Source organism: Miniopterus schreibersii (genome assembly GCF_964146895.1).
Source record: "Miniopterus schreibersii genome assembly, chromosome: 22".
NCBI lineage: Eukaryota > Metazoa > Chordata > Mammalia > Chiroptera > Miniopteridae > Miniopterus > Miniopterus schreibersii.
The window spans coordinates 1802347-1819011 of NC_138124.1; the positions used below are offsets into that span (position 1 = coordinate 1802347).

The 16665-nt window shown below is 62.2% G+C and overlaps 1 protein-coding gene across 1 annotated transcript in view; it reads left to right on the forward strand.

Annotated features, from left to right (window-relative positions):
• Positions 1–10060, forward strand: part of KLF13 (KLF transcription factor 13) — a 44075-nt gene extending 34015 nt beyond the window's left edge. The window contains exon 2 of the mRNA XM_081124322.1: positions 4556–10060. Within this exon, the coding sequence (XP_080980448.1) occupies positions 4556–4845 (290 nt within the window). The 3' untranslated portion in view covers positions 4846–10060. The remainder of the gene's footprint in view (positions 1–4555) is intronic.
• Positions 10061–16665: the final 6605 nt, after the last annotated feature.

Below are 16665 nucleotides of genomic sequence, written 5' to 3' on the forward strand. Positions count from 1 at the left end.
GGCTGAATGTGGGTGGCTCCCCCTCCCCCGAACCTGAGACGCCCGTGTTGGTGAGAATAAAGCTTTGAGCCACAGTAAGAAGTTTTCTTCTGAGATGCAGACTGTCAGCCCCCTGAGCCACACCGGCCAGGGCTCGTCTCTGTTCTTAAACCGTTTTCTAAGTGACAGGATCTTTGAGCAGCTGTCACTCACTCATTTCTGGAAACGCGTGGGCAGCTGCCAAGGTGACCTCTCGGTGCACGGTGCACGGAAGGACTCACCCAGCTGGGCCGCGCTGGCCGGGCTCTCCTCTCTTTTAACCTTCAAGATCCTCCCCTTAATTACGTCTGTGCAGACCCTCTGCCACGTAAGGACACATTCAGAGGTTTCAGGGGTCAGGATGTGGACATGTCTCTTGGGGACACCGTTTAGGCCACGAGGCGCTTGTCCGAGGCCACGCCATCAATACGCCGCGGGCACAGGGTCTCAGCCTCCGCTTTCCGACCTCACGGCTCGCGCTCTGGTCACACGAAGCGAAACCGGTCTTTCGGACGCCCGACCTTTCCAAGCACAATGACAGATGTGTGCTGTGAGTTTCCTTGAGTGGAATCAGCCTGCAACGTTTCTCAAACAGTTCTGTTGACAAGATCCCCCCCCCACCCCCACCCCCGGGGCCCATTAGCAGTTTATTCAGCTCTGATGTTTCTTTGATCCTGGTTTGGGAAACTCGGGCTAGATGTGTAAAGGACTCTATTTAAACAACCCTCTTTTCTGTTATCAAAGAAATAAATGCATGTGATTTTTTTTTTAAAGACACATAACACAGAAGGGCTTATAACAAACAAACAAAAAACCCGCTTTTTTAATCCAGCCTTACTCCCGAGAGACCAGCACTGCTCTGATTTTTGTTGTCTCGGTGGTGACTGCCAGAAACAGGCTAAAGGTTCCCCGCTCTGCCCTGGACCTCCTGAGTGGATGGATGGATGGATGGATATATTAGTATTTTAATTCTCTCGTTCATTTAGCTGCTCACGTTAACCTCACGCAGAGAGTCCCTTTGTGCGTGTTCCTACCTCTCCCTTAAGGCCACGTTCTCTGCTGGCACCATGAGTCACGTCCCTAAGACTGATTCTGAACGCCGACGGCGAGGGCCGGGGCTCATGTGACCGTGGCTGGGTTAAGTAAGAGCCCTTCCGTGGGCCAGGCCTGTGCTGACTCCCACTGCCTCCGCCTCCTCGCGGGCGGGCGGTAAAGAAGAAGAAACACCCAAAAAGCCCCTGGAGCAGAGGCTGGCTCGGAGCGCCTCCCGGATCGCTCATAAGCACATGGCCTTTAGTTTGCTTCAGAGACCATGGCGTTTTGCATGTTTTCTGTTTTTCCTGGAGTTTCTAATTGCCTTTTTTTCTCCCCCCTTCTTTTCTGTGTCTCACTGTGTCTTTGAAATTTATTCGGCTTCATGGTTGTACTCCTTGGTACATGGGACGAACTTCTTGGAACTCTCCTGCTGTGCGTCCTGGGCCTCCGCTCCTTCCCCTCCCCGCCCCCCACTCTTGTCCTGAGACACCCCCCCCACCCCTGTCCATTGTTTACTCCCCTAGCTTCTCATTTCTTTTCTCATTTCTGCTAGAGTGTGAGAGGTTAACCTGGAAGGGCCTGTTCGCCTGTCATCCAGCGTGACTTATGAAAAGCCTGGTGTCTGTCCCAGCCTTGTTTCCTCATAGGTGACCTGGTGCAGTTTTCTCCTGTCTCTATGAACTTTCATCTCTCTCTCTCTCTTTTTAACCTGTTTTTATTGATTTCAGAGAGAGAGGAAGGGAGAGGGAGGGAGAGAGAGAGAGAAACATCCATTAGCTGCCTCCTGCACACCCCCTACTGGGTTCTGGGCCTGCATGTGCCCCGACCGACCGGGAATCGAACCAGCAGCCTTTTGGTGCCCAGGATGGGACGATGCGGAACCCACTGAGCCACACCGGCCAGGGCCCGGCTCCTCACTTTGCCCAGCGTCCTGACACTGCAGAAATTCTCAAAGCGGGAGCCTTTGCTCACGGCTTTGCCTGCCTCCAGTAGTCCCCTCTTTTTGCTCTTTTGAATCTGCCAGATACTGTTCTGTTGTTTCTTCGGTAATGTCCTCTCCTCCGTTGCTTTGTAGAGATGTGGCACCCCCAGGCTTGATTCCCTGTGACCCTGAACTTGTAGTTTCTACTGTTTGTAATGATCACATAGGTTTGGGAATTGATGGTTTGCTTTCTTATTTCATGCCCCACCCCCCACATACGCTTCTCCCCAAAACATAAAATCAGTAAGAACACCAAATAAAGCCACACAGCCCTCAACATCAGCATTACTGGGAGAAGAGACCACTGTGACATTGACATATTTTCTAGAGCTATTTTTCTGTTCTGTGCTTTTCTGGGCTATTTCCTTGAGTATATTTCCAGCTTTTCTATGGAATTTTTGTTTGGGCAAAAATATTCTCGGTTTCTAAACACTGTTTTTGGTTCGCTGGACTTCCTTTTTATGGCCTCCTGTGCGGTTTATGCGTAAAGTTTTGTCTGAAGTGGCCCCGAGGATGCTAATTAGGATTTTTCAGGTTAACATTCTCTTATGTTTCCTGGCTTCACTCTTTTTCCGCTGGAGTCGCTGCTTCTGTGGCTCTTGGCTTTTCCCTTTCGTGCCGCTGGTTTTCCTTGGCTGTCTGGCTGTCCTTGGGTGTCTGTTTATATTTAAGTCTGATGGGCTCATTTGGGGTGGGTGGTGTGGATTTCCTCTGCTGGGCACAGGTGGGCCAGCTCAAGGCCTGGAGTGGGGAGGGTGGCTGTGTGGTCACTCCAGTGCCAGGAGGGCTGCACTGTGGGGCGCCAGACACCACCACCCCCTCAGGGCCTTTCCTGAGCCGTTGGTGTCATTTTCTGTGGTTCAGAGCTTGTCTGGGTAAATGCAGGCCTGTCCCTCGCTCTGACCGAGGGATGGGAGGGAGGGGCGGGTCCTGACCGTAGCTGACCTCCGTTACCTCCCTCTCACTCGGTGTTCTGGGCAGCCACCCTTGTCTGTCACCCTGCTTGGTTCTGCAGGAGTTTCCTGTTGTATTTTCCTGTCCCGCTGGCTGTCACCAATTGGCCACGTTGGGACTTCTCTGTGGAGGGAGCAGCAGGCTCTGGTTGGAGCCTGTGGAGCGGAACCAGACATCTTGGTCCCAGACTCTCAGGCTGGGGCGACGCCCTCATGTTACAGAGGGGAGGCTGAGGAGGGTGCCTGGTCTGCCTCCAGGCCCTGCAGGGGTGCGGGACTCCGAAGAGTGGCTCCTGTGGGGCCCACGTGCGGCAGTCGGACTCTCCCAGGTGGCCAACCCCTCCCTGGGCCCTGAGTGTTCCCTCCTGGCTCCTAATCTTAGGGCTGGGGACAGCTGGCCCTGCACAGGCTGTGGGGGTGGCATGCTCTGCTGTGTCCTTAGAGGGGCCACTGTCAGGGCCTTGCTGCCACAGCACCTGAGATGCGGCCATTTCATCCTGGGAGGGGTGCGCTTCCATCCGCAGGTGCGCGCAGAGGGGGGCGCACAGGCGCGCACAGCTCTCCCTCGATGGACCTGTCACTGGGGCGCAGGGAGAGGGTGCGCGCAGGGTCGGGGGGCGCACAGGCGCGCACAGCTCTCCCTCGATGGACCTGTCACTGGGGCGCAGGGAGAGGGTGCGCGCAGGGTCGGGGGGCGCACAGGCGCGCACAGGTCTCCCTTGATGGACCTGTCACTGGGGCGCAGGGAAAGGGTGCGCGCGAGGGGTGGGGGTGGCCAGGCGCGCACAGCTCTCCGGTGATGGACCTGTCACTGGGGCGCAGGGAAAGGGTGCGCGCGAGGGGTGGGGGTGGCCAGGCGCGCACAGCTCTCCGGTGATGGACCTGTCACTGGGGTGCAGGGAAAGGGCGCGCGCAGAGGGGGGTGGCGAACAAGCGCGCACAGCTCTCCCAAGATGGACCTGTCCCAGGGGCGCAGGGAGAGGGTGCCCGCAGCTCTCCGGTGATGGATCTGTCCCAGGGGCGCAGGGAGAGGGTGCCCGCAGCTCTCCGGTGATGGATCTGTCACTGGGGCGCAGGGAGAGAGTGCGTGCAGGGTGGGGGGGGCCCTGGGGCGCAGGGAGAGGGTGCCCGCAGCTCTCCGGTGATGGACCTGTCCCTGGGGCGCAGGGAGAGGGCGCGCAGGGGGTGGGGTGGCCTAGGGCACAGGGAGAGGGCGCGCGCAGGGCGTGGGGTGGCCCGGCGCGCACAGCTCTCCGGTGATGGACCTGTCCCTGGGGCGCAGGGAGAGGGTGCCCGCAGCTCTCCGGTGATGGACCTGTCCCTGGGGCGCAGGGAGAGGGTGCCCGCAGCTCTCCGGTGATGGACCTGCCCCTGGGGCGCAGGGAGAGGGTGCCCGCAGCTCTCCGGTGATGGACCTGCCCCTGGGGCGCAGGGAGAGGGTGCCCGCAGCTCTCCGGCGATGGACCTGCCCCTGGCGCGCAGGGGGGGTGGCCCGGCGCGGGGAGCGGCCCGGGAGGCGGGGGTGGCGCGCGCCCGCCGCACTGACGCTGCGCCCGTGTCCCCGCAGGTGAGCGGCCCTTCGCCTGCAGCTGGCCCGACTGCAGCAAGAAGTTCGCGCGCTCGGACGAGCTGGCGCGCCACTACCGCACGCACACGGGCGAGAAGAAGTTCAGCTGCCCCATCTGCGACAAGCGCTTCATGCGCAGCGACCACCTGACCAAGCACGCGCGCCGCCACGCCAACTTCCACCCGGGGATGCTGCAGCGGCGCGGCGGGGGCTCGCGCACCGGCTCGCTCAGCGACTACAGCCGCTCCGACGCCAGCAGCCCCACCATCAGCCCGGCCAGCTCGCCCTGAGCGCCCCGGGGGGCCCCCCGCGTCCCCGCGCCCCGCACAGCCCCCCCCGCGCCCCGCCGGCCCGCGCTCGGGCCGTCCCCACGGCAGCCGGGAGCAGGCGCTCGCCCTTCCTGGGGACCCCTCTTTCCCTTTTGTAACAGGAAAAAAAAAAACACAAAAAAACAAACCTGATGATGTCAACCACAACCCCGCCCCCCCATTGTCTTCACCTCAGGTGTCAAACTCGATTTGTTAAAAAAAAAACCACACAAAACCACAAAAAAATTGTTTCTCAAAAAAAAAACCACCCAACACCCTCCACCACTGATTGCACAATGGACGTACCCACGGGGGGGAGTCAGCCCGTCGAACCCCTTTCTCAGGGATGGACGTGTTTCTACGAGGTCAGTGAGGACCCCCCCCATCCGCCGCCTTACTCTGGACATGGATTTGCACTCGGGCTTCCTGCTGGGCTCGCTGGCTCGGGGACCCTGGGGACGCGGCGGACACAGCGGGAAGCCGAGGAGGCAGAGCTCGGCGCCGGCCTGTGGTTCCAGGGCAGGGGCCCAAGCAGGGGCCCACGTCCCCCTCCGGCTGCCACTGCCCAGCCCCAGCGCCCAGCAGGGCTCAGGACGCGGGGATGGGTCGGAGCGATGCCTTAAGCCCAGCGGGCAGAGGAGCACCCTCCCCTCCGAGGATCGGCTCCCCGTGCCTGCGTCCAGGAGCCCCTCTCCGGCCTGTCTCTGGGGCACTGGGAACAGAGGGACAGGTGTTGGGGAGCCACTGCGCTGCTGACTTCTAATGCGACAGCCCTGGGGCCGCCCCCGCCGGTCCTCGGCCTGCCCCCAAGCGCCCCGCAGAGGCACTGGGACCTCTCACTCTTCTGCCACGTTCTCTGTCCCAGAAAGAGCCCGGGATGCGGTCTTCCGAGACGGCCCAGAGCGTCGTCGGTGCATCCAGCTCCCCGTCCTCCTCGCCAGCCCTGCCCTCTGCTCTCGGGACACCTTTGTTGGAACCGGTGGGTAAACTGTCCGGCCACCTTGGTGGAGGCTGTGCATGTGGGCGCTCGGTACCTTGCAGGACATCAGGATGTGGTGACTTGGAACTTCCCAGGCGTGGTGACGCAGATGTCATGGGACGAGCTGTCGGGGGACATGCATTCTGTTTTTTCTCCGGGGAACAGCAGACAGGAAGTCGCAGGAATGCTTTCCCCATGTCCCCAGCTCAGAACGAGCGAACCCCCAGCTTCCCTGGAGCTCCACGTCCCCTGGACTTGTCCTGTCCCTCCTGCTGTCCCTCCTGCTTCCCCAGGGCCGCCTGCTCCTGCTGGGGAGGAAGAGCAGAGCCTGGCAGTTCCCCCTGGAACCCCCGGCCTGGGCTGGCTGGGGTGCGAGCCCTGGCAGGTCCCTGAGGCCGAGCTCCCCTGCAGACAGCCCGGCGTCCACCCAGCGCCGCTGCGCGGAGTCGGGGCCTGTAAATACAAGCCCCCGGGACAGTGTGTGCGTGCGTGTGTGTATGTGTGTGTTGGGCCGGGGGGGTGGGGTTTGGGGCGGACTCGGGGTATCTTACAGAGACCTCTGCCCATTTTGTTGAGGGGGAATGACCCTTGGGACCTCAGAGGGCCATCGATGGGCCTCCTGGGCCCAGAGTGCCTTGGTTGTGGCCACCCAGCTTCCACCCCACCCTCTCCCTCGGTGTGGGGTGCAGCACAGAGAACCCTCGCTACCCAGGCCTGGCGGGTGCTCACAGCCCCTGGCCACGGCTTCAGGCCCGCTCCAGAGGGGACAGACAGGTCCCCTCTGTCCCTAGCGACCATGAGGGTGGCAACCCAGCCCACACCTAACTACTCTGTGTCAGCTGGGATTGGCCAGTACCTGGATGGTGGTGGCTTCTGAGTAGCGTGATAGGTACCAAGTTGGGCAGTGGTGTCCTTGCTGTGGGTGGAGCAGCGGGGGTGGGGGGTGGCCCCCTGCCCTGGCCGGAGTGCAGAGCTGGCCACCTGGCTGCTGGGCTTTGTTTGGGCTGCAGGACACAGCCCTGCTTGTGATGGATCCGGGAGGGGGCCTGGCCAGGAGAGGGCCCCAGCGCTCGGGGCGAAATGTCTTCTCGGGCCCAGTTCCAAAGCGAGGCCCAGCAGGGTCCTGGGGGTCCCCTCCCAAAGCTGTTTCCGCGTGAGGCCGAGAAAGCCACACTCTGAATACATTTCATGTCTCAGGAACTCACATTCCAGGTTCAGGAATTTTATTCCAAAGTCCTTTGGTGCCCGAAGGCAGGGGGAGGCCCCCAGTGCCGTCCCCCGAGGAGCCAGGTGGCTCCTGGCGATCGGCCCTGGCGTTGGGAGGGTGGGTTTCGGATCCGTCCGATCTGCACATAGGAAGGGGGAAAGGACTCTAAACCCAGTCATCTTGGAATAAAAGGAGAGCTGGTTTGTTTTAGAGGCAGGGTGGGGGGTGGGGGAGGGGGAGGGGGCGTTTGCTGTTTCCAAAGAGAGCACTTAATTTAATTTTTCCTCTGAATGACCCAGGGCTGTTCCGTCTGATGGATGGAAGGGTAACATTGCCTTAAAACAGAAATATGCAGGCATTGGCTATTTTTGGCAAATGAGTGCGTCTTCATTCCCAAAGTGGTTCTGGTCGAATGGCAGGGTGTGGGCCTGGCCTGGGCGGTGGGGCAGGGGGAAGGGAATCGTGCCAGGCCCCTGGCCTGGGGCTCCAGGGACGAAAATTCATTTCCCTCGAAGGGCGGGGAACAGTCGTGGAGGGTCCGGGGCCAGTGCGGGCGGGCTCCAGCCTCTGCTCAGCGGGTTCCGCGTAGAGAGGGGTGGGCCTGGAGACAGCCTGCGTTTCCGTCTGAGATGCAGACTGTCTTCCCAGCCGGGTCTAATTCAGGGTGTTTCATTGGTCTGGTTCGTGGCCACGCTGGCGGGCTTCGGTGTGACTGAGGAATCCACGGGACACCGAGAAATCATAGTGAAATCCTTTATTTTGGGCTGACCCTGGGTCCTGCAGGTTGAGGGGACTGAAATCTCACAATGACTCTTGTCCGAGTGGAGGGAGAGCCCCTCTCCAGAAGGGCCTCAGAGTGACCCCGGACCCAGCTTATCGGGGGCTCATGTCCCAAACGGGGACACCCCTTTTTTGTCTCAGCCATATCGGGGGAAGGTTGTCTGCTCCCCATCTGCCTACCGGATCTTACAGCCATCTGGGGGAGACGCCTGGCACACCCCTCCCACAAAGGGCCCTGGCCCTTTGCCATTGGGTGCTATGCAGGAATGGGGAGGGATGCCCTTGACGGGAACGTGGTCTGGAGGCGCCCCGCCTGTGTCCTGCGGTCCCCCCACCCACGTCAGTTCAGGTGCAGGGCCCCTTCTATTCTGAAGCCACACATCTGGGCAGGTGCTGGGATCGCCAGGTGCAGCCTCCACGTGCAAACGTTAGCATCCCCGGGGCCCCCAGACCTCCCCGTGCCCCGGGTCACAGCTCAGATCAGTGCAGGGTGACTCCGGGGGGGAGGGGGGATACACAGCCAGGCCACAGGTGTCCCTTTGGGGGTCCCAAGAGGAGCACGTGGCAGACCTTCTGCTGGCAGCCAGCGTGTCTGGAAGACCCCTCCCCTTTTCTTGACAGAGCAGGTGCTAAGCGGACACAGGGTCACAGCCCTTCCCGGGGACTTCAGTCTGGGCCTCAGCGAGCAGGGGTGCCACTCACAGGAGCACGTGATCAGAGCAATAGCATCCCCCCCATTTCCGACTCCTGGTTTGGGCTGTGTTTACAAGGCTGCCTGACCCCCAACAGGTAGCGCTGATTTTGCTTAAACCCATTTTTTAAAAAGCCATCAGTCAAAGACAGAAGCTCTAGTAGATCGAAAGGGTCAGAAGGACCCGGCGCCTCATGACCAGTTGGAAGTGCTTTGCGGGTCACCCACGTCTCTCGTGCCATCGTGGTGACCCCGTTTTCCAAGGAGGTGGGCTGGCGCCTGGGGAATTCGCTGTCGCCCCCGGAAGTGCCAGGTCCTTTGCCCGTTTCCGATTCGGACGCTGGCTTCGAAGGTTTGCCCCAGACACATTCCAGAGAACTTTGTATCCGAATTTGGGTGCGTGATGGGCTTACTACTGAGAAATGCCTGAGCGTCGTTTAGGGAGAGGCCCTGCCCTCCCCCCGTCCGGTCCCTGAGGGGTTAGAAAAGTTGGAATTGGTGGGAGACGGGAGCCCCGGGTCTGCCAGGGAAGAGGGGCCGCACTGGGTTTCTGCTGACCCCCAGGGTGACATGGGACTTGCATTGTGGCCACCCGGCCCCTCCCAGCCTCTCCCCTTCTCGTGAAGCTTTAAAACCTTAAATTCATATTTAAAGATGAACAGCATGGGGGGAGAGGAGGCATTGGGGGGCAGGGGCTGGGCCCCAGGAGCAGCGGGCTCCCAGGGCTCCGGGCGTCTTCCTAGCGGCACGTTGACAACACACTGTCATTTGCAAACCAAGCCTGGCCCGAGGTTGCCTCTACCGCTCAGAACAGGCCGCTGGGCTCGACGTGGCCGGATCCCTCCCCGCCCGCGGAGAGGGGGCCGCTCCCAGCGTGGCGCAGACACCCGGGAGGTGACACCCCGCCTGGGCCAGGGTGCCCGTCTCGGTGCACGAGCGGAAGACCTGGCTCCCTGGCCTCGCCCTGGACAGTGTCTGTGTGCCAAGTGCCGATGGCACCCAGGGCCCCATGGCGCGGGCCCGAGGCTGTCCCGCGCAGCTATGCACTGCGGGCGGGGGGCCCGCGGCGCCCGCGTGGCCGGGAGCTGCCCGCGTGGGTGTGCTGGGTGCATGCGTGGGGGACTCGGCTGCCCCCAGACCCGCTCCCCTCCCCCGCCCAAAGCCATTGGTGGGACGTCTGTGGAATCACGCGCCAAACTCCCAGGCACAATCCAAGGGTCCGAGACCGTTTCCACCGCCGAGCACACGGCCCCTTTCCCGCAGGAACTTCCTCTTGTTTTTTAACCAGCAGCACGCCACGCTTCCGGAGGCCACGCGTCACTACAGCGGAGTGTCACAGGTGTACAGCCCCCAGCCTGGCCTTGGCTTGCTCCGATGAAACTTTGTATGTATTTTGTATGGCTTAGAGTCTATATTGTAATGGTGTCCTATGCAAAAAAGGAAAAAAAATGACCGAAATTGTACATTTTGATTGTTTTAACGTGTATGCATGTTTAGTGACGTTTACATTTTGAAATAAAATTTATGATTCATTATTGTATTGGCCGGAGCGGCTTCCTTTGCAGGGGACGCCTGGGGCGGGCCTGGGGGCGGGAGAGGGGACCGGCCCCGGCAGGCAGGCGGGTGTAACAGGCCCAGAGGCCGGGGCCAGCCTGGGTCTTGCAGACGAGGTTCTGGCTGGCTGGCCACCCCCCGGCCTGTTTCAGCCCATTCCCACCTCTCCCCCTCTCTTCCCCCCCCCCCAAGAAAGCTCCACCTCACCAACCCACCCCCAAGAACACTGAGAAAAAAGGTAGGTGCTTGGGGAGGTGGTGGTGGCAGCTTCCCACACCGGGCACAGTGCTTGTCCCGAAAGTCCCATCAACACCTGGACCTTCCTGTCCCCAGGCCACAGCCCTCCGCCCGTCGGCCTCGGGGGTCCTGAAGTCAGTGGGCCCACTCTGTCACTCCCCCCCCCTTGGCCCAGAGTCCAGCAAGTGCCCTGTGGCAGCCACCGAGGTCCCCAAGCACTGCTACGGGGGCCAGCCCAGCGCTGGGGGGGGACACCTCCTGGGGAGCGACAAGGCTGTGTTGACACTGGAGCCCATCCAGTCCCCTGTGATCCTGAACTGCCCCCGGCTGCTCCCCAAGGCAGGGCCTGTCCACCGTGGGAGTGAAAAGCTGCCGGAGCAGGAGGAAGCCGATGGTGGGGCCTGGACCCAGCCCGTGGCTGCCACCCTGCTCACCTCGGCTTGGACGGAGGCGAAGGTGTCGGCACCGGCCAGGGAGTGGGAGTGTGGGATTCGTTTCGTCTTTCTGGGTGGTTGCTCCAGGTGAGAAATGTGTCACAACTTGACAGGGTCCGCGGATGGGGCTCCTGCGGGCAGCCCGAAGCGCTGAGACCGAGAGCCCTGGCGGAGGCGGAGCCCCGGGTGTGCGTGCACACGAGCAGGCGGGTGGGTGTGGGTTGAGCACGCGTGTGTGGGTCGCTGTGTGTGCATATGTATGTGTGCGTACATGCTGGTGTGGACAGGTGTGTGGGGTGCGTGTGTGTGTGTGTGCATGTGAGTAGATACTGGTGGGGACAGGTGTGTGGGGTACATGTGTGCGTGTGCATGTGAGTACATGCTGGTGTGGGCGGGTGTGGGTGTGGGTGTGTGCGTGTGCATGTGAATACATGCTGGTGTGGACAGGTGTGTGGGGTCCGTGTGTGCGTGTGCATGTGAGTACGTGCTGGTGTGGGCGGGTGTGTGGGGTGTGTGCATGCGTGTGCATGTGAGTACGTGCTGGTGTGGGTGGTGTGTGGGGTGCGTGTGTGGGTGTGCATGTGAGTACATGCTGGTGTGGGCGGGTGTGTGGGGTGCATGTGTGTGTGTGCATGTGAGCACATGCTGGTGTGGACAGGTGTGTGGGGTGCGTGCGTGTGTGTGTGTGTGCATGTGAGTACGTGCTGGTGTGGGCGGGTGTGTGGGGTGCGTGTGTGCGTGTGCATGTGAGTACGTGCTGGTGTGGGTGGTGTGTGGGGTGCGTGTGTGTGTGTGCATGTGAGTACGTGCTGGTGTGGGTGGTGTGTGGGGTGCGTGTGTGGGTGTGCATGTGAGTACATGCTGGTGTGGGCGGGTGTGTGGGGTGCATGTGTGTGTGTGCATGTGAGCACATGCTGGTGTGGACAGGTGTGTGGGGTGCGTGCGTGTGTGTGTGTGTGCATGTGAGTACGTGCTGGTGTGGGCGGGTGTGTGGGGTGCGTGTGTGCGTGTGCATGTGAGTACGTGCTGGTGTGGGTGGTGTGTGGGGTGCGTGTGTGTGTGTGCATGTGAGTACGTGCTGGTGTGGGCGGGTGTGTGGGGTGCGTGTGTGTGTGTGCATGTGAGTACGTGCTGGTGTGGGCGGGTGTGTGGGGTGCGTGTGTGCGTGTGCATGTGAGTACGTGCTGGTGTGGGTGGTGTGTGGGGTGCGTGTGTGTGTGTGTGTGCATGTGTGTACGTGCTGGTGTGGGTGGTGTGTGGGGTGCGTGTGTGGGTGTGCATGTGAGCACATGCTGGGGTGGGCGGGTGTGTGGGGTGCGTGTGTGCGTGTGCATGTGAGTACATGCTGGTGTGGGCGGGTGTGTGGGGTGCGTGTGTGCGTGTGCATGTGAGTACGTGCTGGTATGGGCGGGTGTGTGGGGTGCGTGTGTGCGTGTGCATGTGAGCACATGCTGGTGTGGGCGGGTGTGTGGGGTGCGTGTGTGCATGTGCATGTGAGCACATGCTGGTGTGGGCGGGTGTGTGGGGTGCGTGTGTGCGTGTGCATGTGAGTACGTGCTGGTGTGGGTGGTGTGTGGGTGCGCATGTGTGCGTGTGCATGTGTGTACGTGCTGGTGTGGGTGGTGTGTGGGGTGCGTGTGTACGTGTGCATGTGAGCACATGCTGGTGTGGGCGGGTGTGTGGGGTGCGTGTGTGCGTGTGCATGTGAGCACATGCTGGTGTGGGCGGGTGTGTGGGGTGCGTGTGTGCCTGTGCAGTGCGACGTAGGCCTGGCGGGTGGGCGCCGGGACGCCGGGGTCTGGGCAGCCCTGATAAGCAGGCGCGCAGGCAGCCAGCAGCGGGGGAGTGGGGGCAGTTGGTCTGGCAGCGCCCGAGAGGTCGTGAGGGGACAGGAGGGGCCCCTGGCTGGGGCCTTCCCTCCAGAAAAGCCTGGGGCCGACCTCCCAGGCCAGCCGCGGAGGCTGGGCCCTCAACGTACCTCCAGGACCCGGCCAGAGGGGCCCCAGGTCCCTGAGCTGTTGCCTCCTGAGGACGGAGTGGGCCTGGGCCTGGAGCAAGGAGAGAGGAGGGGACTGGCCAGGCTCTTTCTGGGCTGGGCCCCTTGATCTCCAGGATAAAAAATGGGGGCCCCCACCCCAAACTAGTGAACCAGAGGCTGCCTCCCCTGGTGAGAGGAGGCCGCCCCTTTCCAGACCTCTGGACTCTGGACGCGTCCTCTGCAGCGGCCTTGGGGGCTTCCCATGGGGTCTGTCCTGTGTCCTTGGTGGCCCGGCCTTGGGTCTCTCTTGCACCGAGAGCCCCGTGGGGAAACAGCAGGGTCCACGCTGGGGGCTGCTTGGTCCCCACACCCCAGCTCTGGGCGTGATACCAGGGCAGGTGTCCCCGAGGCAGGGCTGCCTGTGGCCTGGGCCGGGAGAGCAGAATGCGGGTGACAAAGGAGCCCCAGCCCGCTGCCCCTAAGCGAATGGCACTCTTCCTCTGTGAGGGGGGTTTTGGGGACCTGAACTCGGCTACGCTCTCTGTCACCTTGAAAGCAGAGAGGGAGGCGAGCGAACCTCAGCCCAGCTGCAGCCGCCTGGAGTTTTCCTCCTGTGGTTCCTCCCCAGGGTGAAGCAACGTTTCATTTCTCGTCATAACGACCCAGGGCGCAGGCCCTCTCGCGATGTCAACACGGCCTGATCGGAGGGGGTGGGGCTGGGAGGGACACCAGCCGTGGGCCCCTGGGGTCCTTCTTTGTCTCACTGTGAGGGAATGAGCCACCCCAGCGCTCCCGGAGGCACCCGGGGGTGGGGTGGGAGGAGTGTTCTGGTGACATTAAGACCTGGGGATGCCCTGGGACAGACAGACATTGCCTGTCGATTGCAAGGCAAGAAGGCCCCTGGCTCCTGGCTGGCACCCCCTCTCCGGGTTGGGCTGGGCTGGGGGCCCCAGCGTCCCAGCTTCCTGGAAGGCAGCCCCACCCCAGTTTTTCTTCCCGTCTCTTGGACCCCTTCACCCCGGGTGACTCCATGGCCTCCTCCCAGGGCCGCCAGGCAGTCCCTCCAGGTGCCAGGTGCTCAGCGGCGGTTGACTCAACCTGAGACGCAGGAGGCCACTGTGGGGTGACGGAGCTGAGCGGTGGGACCGGAGCCCAGGCGGAGGACTCTCTCCTTGAACCTGCCCCTGCCCCTGCTCCGTACCCCCTGCCCCCCAGCCGGCCTGGGTGGGCTCCCCGAGGAGACGGTGCCCCTTCAGCCTGGCAGCTGCCCTTCACCCGGGCCTGGGGTTACTTACTTATTTATTTTTATTGTTAATATTCACCCACGGATATTTTTTCCATTGCTTTCTTTTTTTACAGAGAGTGGAAGGGAAGGAGGGCGGGAGGGGGAGAGAGAGAAACATCGATGCAAGAGACACACATCTATTGGCATCTATGGGTTGGCTCCTGCTCGGCCCTGCCTGGGCCCGGGGATCGAACCTGCAACCCAGGTACGTGCCCTTGGGACTCAAACACGACACCCTTTGGTGGGCAGGCCGGTGCTCTAACCACGGCGCCCACTGGCCAGGGTCGGGGCCTGGGGGTTTCATACCAGCTCCCGGGGCGTCCGCCCCAACAGGCTGTCCCAGGGCGGCCCCAGATGCCCTGTCCTCCTGCTCCCCACCCCGGCTGGCCGCGGGCCACACTGGGTTTGTCCCCGCATCCCACCCCCTCCCAGGCGTTGCGCCTTCCCTCGCTGGCGTCAGCCCCGGCAGGCACACTGCCCCCCGCGCCCCTGTGACCCTAACCGCAGTCTCCGGGAATGTTTTGCTCATGTCGGGAGAGCGAAACAAAGCATCTGGCCGGCCCTTCCGCTTCCTCCTTGACCTTGGCTCGGGCCCGAGCTGTCGCACGCAGGGGAAGGCCCGGGGGTGCTCGGGAACAGGGGCGCCTCCCCCCACCGCCGCCTCCGGGCCCTTCTGCCTGGACGCCTGTCTCTTGCGGCTGGACGGGGCCCCCCGAGCCCCTGGAGCGAAGGAGGGGACAGCTGCCTGGCTCCCCGCGCCCTGTGCGCAGCCCCGGCCCCCGTTCGGTCCGAGTGGTGATTTCTGCGCCTGTGCCGGCTCCCTGCAGCCGCTTTGTCACCCTCTCTGGCCCAGCGTCTGCAAAGGGGACGGAGAAGGGACAGCACAGGCTCTCCAGGTGGACACCTGCTGTCATCTCTGCTGCTTTGTGACCCGCCTCGGCGAAGGGCCCTTTCCGCTCCCTGCAGCTGTGACAGTCCCCGCCCCCGGTGTCACACACGGGACACCCAAAGGCTGCTCCTCCCTGCTGCTCCCATGGGCACCCAATGCAGGGGGAGGGTGCCCCACTGGAGGCCAGGGACTGCCCTGTGGGTTCCCCAAAACTGCCTCAGCTCCTTCCCTAGGTGGCCCCAAGCTCGGGACCTCAGCCAGCCTCTCTCTCCCCAAAGCCAGAAGGTTCTGGGGCCTGCTCCTCAGCTTCCTCTGGATCCTAACCCCCCAACTACATTTAAGACTCAGCCCACGAAGTGCGTGTTTCCCAAAGGCGACCGTAGGGAGGGACCCAGGCCGGGGAGCCTGGGTGCCACTCAGATTGACCCCACGGGCGCCAGGGTCCTGTTCCCTTCCCCAGGTCCTCCTGGGGAGACCTTGTCTGGACACAAGCGAGGGGTCTGTCACCGGGGGCCGGGAGAGGGACAAGAAGAGACCAGCTCAGGAACCTGCAACCACAGTTGGGTTTCGGTTCAGCCGGCGTTTGCGGAACCGGCCTTGTGCCTGGACAAGTGCGGAGAGGAACAGGGCTGGAGGCGGGAGGCCTGACTGACCCCGGCTTGTCGCCCGCGTGCTGAGGACACAGGGAGGTTCTCAAGGCGGCAAAAGCCCTGAGGTGGGAACCGTGCAGAGGCGCAGGGAGCCCGGCAGAAGAGGGCAGGGGTCTGAGCCGATCCGTTAAGAACGAGGGAACCGTCTCGGCTAAGGGGTCAAGCTAAGGCCCAGCAGCAGGTAAGGGACATCTGTCTATACCATGACCTGGCCCCCCACATGGGCAGGGCGTCCCCAGTGGTGGGGGGTGACTTTTTTTTTTTAAATCCACACCCAAAGATATTTTTTCCGTTGCTTTTCAGAGAGAGTAGAATGCAGACGGGGGAGAAAGAGAGAGAAACACCAACGTGAGAGAGACGCAGCAATTGCTTGACTCTAGAACGCGCCCCGACTGGGTCTGAGCCTGCAACCGGAGTACGTGCCCTTGGCCGGAATCGAACCCGGGTCCCCTCAGCCTGTTGGGCCGCTGCTCTAACCACTGAACCACACCACCTAGGGCGGCGGGGGGGTGTGCTTCTAAAGCCAAAGAATCAAGACCATCCCCTTCACCCGCCCACCTACCCAGTAGGGCACAGGCCCTGGGACGGGCCTGCATGGGGCTGGACTTGGGGAGAGGTGAGGTTGGGGAGGGGTGGCTAGAATTTGGGCACAGAGAGGGCGGTTGGCTGGTTCAGAGTTAGCGGCATCCCGGGACGTGGCTGTGTACGTGGCTCCTGCTCCAAAGTGCAGGTCCCTGGGTGTTTTCCAAGCCGGGTCCTGCAGCCTCGCCTCCCGGTGTCCTTCTAAAGCAAAGGCTCTTTCTGCTGAGTCACCCCAGTTGGTTTGTGTCGCCTGCCACCAGCCTCTAGCTATTGGTCGGGTGCCCGAGAGGGGGAGGGGGGGCCCGTTCCCGGAGGCAGAATGTTCTAGCAATGGGATGAGGGCTCCGTCTTCAAGTGCGAGCGAAACCCTAGGGATCGCTGGAGAGTTGCAGGGGAATCTGGGGGCTCAGAGGGCAAGTCCAGATATCCTGGCCCCAAGGGTCAGGACCCCAGCCCTTTCCTAGCTGGACCCTGACGTTGGTGGCCTGCCCAGGAAAGAGAGGAACTGCACACCCGACTCGCCACCAAGCCCGCCT